Raw genomic sequence first — 1,770 nt, forward strand, 5'->3', positions numbered from 1 at the left:
CTCTCTCTCTCTCTCTCTCTCTCTCTCTCTCTCTCTCTCTCTCTCTCTCTCTCTCTCTCTCTCTCTCTCTTCCCCTTCTTTTTTTTTCTTCAGTTCCCTGATCTTCCCCGGGTCCTTGTTCTTTTCCCCCCTTCTTTTTTGACATCCTGATTCCTTTCTATCCACTTAATACTCTACAACATTTTTCTCTAGTTCAATACATAGTTTCATCACCCCAATAATATCAAAGAGTCACAAGCAATTCTGAAAAAATAAATTCATTTTACTCCCTATTGTTCTCTTGGGTCTACTCAAGCGTGAAGAGCGGAAAACGCAGTTGTGAATAAGGGACGTAATCAATACATTTTTACAAAGTTGAAATAATGGAGGAGTATTGTCCCTTGACCCGTTTCCCGTTTTCGAGGGCTTCTTGGGTGTTTTTTGTTTGTTAGTTTTTCTTTCAGCTTACTGTCGAGGACCAATTTTTTCCCCCCTTTCTATAAAATTAACATTAATAAATAGACAGGTGAAAAAACCTAGAGGTTGGCAAAAGGAATGTTTCTGAAGTGCAACTCATAACTAAAATTTCTTCTGAAGTGAGTATTTTCAGACGCAAAATATTTGATGGTAAAAGATTGTTTTCTTGGTGATGAATGAGCCAAAATTGTAAGGTCTTCCCAAAAAATGACTTCCATTCTAAAACCAAAGAGACAAACAGTCAAAAGAAGAAGAAGAAGAAGTGGTAAAAAAGCATGCTTAGAGGCGCCTGAGTAGAGTTCACAAAACATTTAGCTACTTAGTCTTCAGCACACACTCACCACAGCTGAAGGATCAGCGCTGGTGGTGGCCGGCAAAGTGGCGTCTGCTTCTTCGACAGCAGCAGTGGCAGGCGTGGCTGAACCCGGCTTGCTGGCCTCCCCTTCCTCTTGCTTACTCTGGTCCTCGTTCTCATTGTCCAGAGATTTGTAGACCTCCATGCGTCGCTTGACCACCTCACGCAGCATGCCGTCCAGGACTAGACGGCCCAGCTCGGAGCGGTCAAGCTCTGTGGTCACCTGGTCCATCAACCATGGCAGGAAGCCCTGCTCCACATCTGAGAAGCAAATAACATTTTTTTAAAATTAGAAACTGATAACTGAATGGGTTGAACTTTTAATTATACAGCGAGCCAGTTCAGCTGGACTCAAAGCATAACTCTGTTGTATAAAGTCATAACAAAAATCTATGAAACCGCCCCAAATTCATCTTGTCTGTAATACGACTGTTTATTTGTAAGGATATTAATTTCTTCTCAGTTTGGTCGAAGTTTGGTGTTTATTTTATGAAAATACATTCAATAGGAGCAGACTTAAGTGAAGTTTGTGATGTAGAAGAATTGGAGGGAAAAATTGGCTGTGTTTAAAGTGGAATAGTTTTCCCAATAGCCAGAGTTAATGTACCATTCAGCACTAAGGTTATTTAAAAGACGAAAAAAAACAAGACTTCCAAACTTAACATCCATCTCTGATAGGTCCAAGTCATATACGTGCCATTTGGAGTTTGAACCATAGTTATCTGTATATTAGTCCAGCGTGACACCAACTGAGCTGACTGTGTGTCTTTCCCCATGTATCTTTTCATCTACCATCTGTCTCTCAATCAGCCTGCACCTGTCAATCTGTCTATCTGTCTGTCTGACTAGATGTCTGTCATTCAGTTTCTGTCTGTCATGCTCCCTCTGTCTCTGCCTATCTGTCTCTCTTCCTCCTTCCCTCCCTACATGCCTCCACCCTACACACACACACACACACA

At 41.5% G+C, this 1,770-nt stretch overlaps 1 protein-coding gene across 1 annotated transcript in view; it reads right to left on the reverse strand.

Moving 5' to 3' along the window:
- The window catches only part of LOC101858938 (radial spoke head protein 3 homolog B), a gene marked incomplete in the record, with an annotated part of 17,944 nt that overhangs the window by 10,791 nt on the left and 5,383 nt on the right, over window positions 1-1,770 (reverse strand). Inside the window, 1 exon segment of the mRNA XM_013082445.2 lies at window positions 798-1,072. Within this exon segment, the coding sequence (XP_012937899.1) occupies window positions 798-1,072 (275 nt within the window).

The sequence above is a fragment of the Aplysia californica genome, unplaced genomic scaffold (genome assembly GCF_000002075.1).
Source record: "Aplysia californica isolate F4 #8 unplaced genomic scaffold, AplCal3.0 scaffold00174, whole genome shotgun sequence".
NCBI classification, from domain to species: Eukaryota; Metazoa; Mollusca; class Gastropoda; order Aplysiida; family Aplysiidae; genus Aplysia; species Aplysia californica.